The sequence below is a fragment of the Aplysia californica genome, unplaced genomic scaffold (genome assembly GCF_000002075.1).
Source record: "Aplysia californica isolate F4 #8 unplaced genomic scaffold, AplCal3.0 scaffold00582, whole genome shotgun sequence".
Lineage (NCBI taxonomy): Eukaryota > Metazoa > Mollusca > Gastropoda > Aplysiida > Aplysiidae > Aplysia > Aplysia californica.
The window spans coordinates 504213-505816 of record NW_004797852.1 but is presented as its reverse complement, the minus strand read 5'-3'; the positions used below and the strand labels follow the sequence as shown (position 1 = coordinate 505816).

The window sequence follows — 1604 nt, the reverse complement described above, 5'->3', positions numbered from 1 at the left end:
CTGACCCCCGACACTGACCCCGAGGCTGTCTTCCTGAGACAGGACTTGAGCGGTTTCCTCTCCCTAAGCCATTGTTGGTAGCGACGCAGAAGCTCCTGCTCAAAGCTGGCGACCTCCGCCATCTCTGCCAGCTCCGCCTCCGTCACCGACTCCTCTCTCTCCTCCTGGTGGTGGTCGTTGTTGTTGTTGTTGTTGTGATGGTGCTGGCGGTGGTGGTGGTGGTGGTGGTGACCGCAGCACAAGTCTGAAATGAGGTCATTATGGCCAAGGTGAAGGTCACACTGGGAGAAAGCCAACAACACAGAGCAGGACAGAGAGTTCTCCCCAACTAAGCCCAACCCTCTAGTGGCTTGGTGCTGACCCGACTACCTTGCTCCAGGAGAAGGGAGGTAACTCCTCACCACACCAGACAACTCTCTCTCCGAGGCCTAGAGCAGCAGTCAGACAGGATCAAAACATCCACTACATGGCAAAAGGTACATAGGAATCGAGAGATTCAAGATTTAACATTTCAAATCCATTGTAGCAAAGTTACCTACCTGTGTGTGTGACAAGTGGAAGCAACCCTGTATGTGTGACATGTGTGTGACGTGTGTGTGTCACATGTGTGTGACGTTTTGTGACATGTGTGTGACACGTGTGGGTGTGACGTGACGTGTGGGTGTGATGTGTGTGTGTGACATGTGTGTGATGTGTGTGACGTGTGTTACTTGTGTGTGACGCGTGCATGTGACGTGTGTGATGTGTGTGTGACGTGTGTGTGACGTGTGTGACGCGTGCATGTGACGTGTGTGTGTCACAATGTGTGTGACAGTGACCTACCAGTGTGTGACGTGTGTGTGACACTTGTGTGACATGTGCGTGACAGAGCGACCTACCCGTGTGTGACATGTGTGTGTGACATGTGTGTGTGACACGAGTGACAGTGACCTACCTGTGTGTGACATGTGTGTAACAGTGACCTACCCGTGTGTGACGTGTGTGTGACATGTGTGTGACCAGTATGACGTGTGTATGACGACGTGTGTGTGACCAGTATGACGTGTGTATGACGTGTGTGTGACAGTGACTTACCCGTGTGTGACCTGTGTGTGACCAGTATGACGTGTGTATGACGTGTGTGTGACCAGTATGACATGTGTGTGACATGTGCGTGACCAGTATGACGTGTGTATGACCAGTATGACGTGTGTGTGACCAGTATGACGTGTGTGTGACCAGTATGACGTGTGTGTGACATGTGTGTGACCAGTATGACGTGTGTATGACGTGTGTGTGGCAGTGACCTACCCGTGTGTGACATGTGTTTGACCAGTATGACGTGTGTATGACGTGTGTGACATGTGTGTGAAAGTGACCTATCAGTGTGTGACATGTGTGTGACAGTGACCTATCAGTGTGTGACATGTGTGTGACAGTGACCTATCAGTCTGTGACATGTGGTTGACAGTGCGACATGTGACTGACACAGTGACCTACCGGTGTGCGACAGGTATGCGACAGTGACCTATCAGTGTGTGACATGTGGTTGACGTGTGCTACATGTGACCGACACAGTGACCTATCAGTGTGTGACATGTGGTTGACGTGTGCGACATGTGACC

At 51.5% G+C, this 1604-nt stretch overlaps 1 protein-coding gene across 1 annotated transcript in view; it reads right to left on the bottom strand.

Annotated features, from left to right (window-relative positions):
- Positions 1–1604, bottom strand: part of LOC106012952 (serine/arginine repetitive matrix protein 2) — a gene marked incomplete at its 5' end in the record, with an annotated part of 9404 nt that overhangs the window by 3113 nt on the left and 4687 nt on the right. The window contains 1 exon segment of the mRNA XM_013087385.1: positions 6–244. Within this exon segment, the coding sequence (XP_012942839.1) occupies positions 6–244 (239 nt within the window).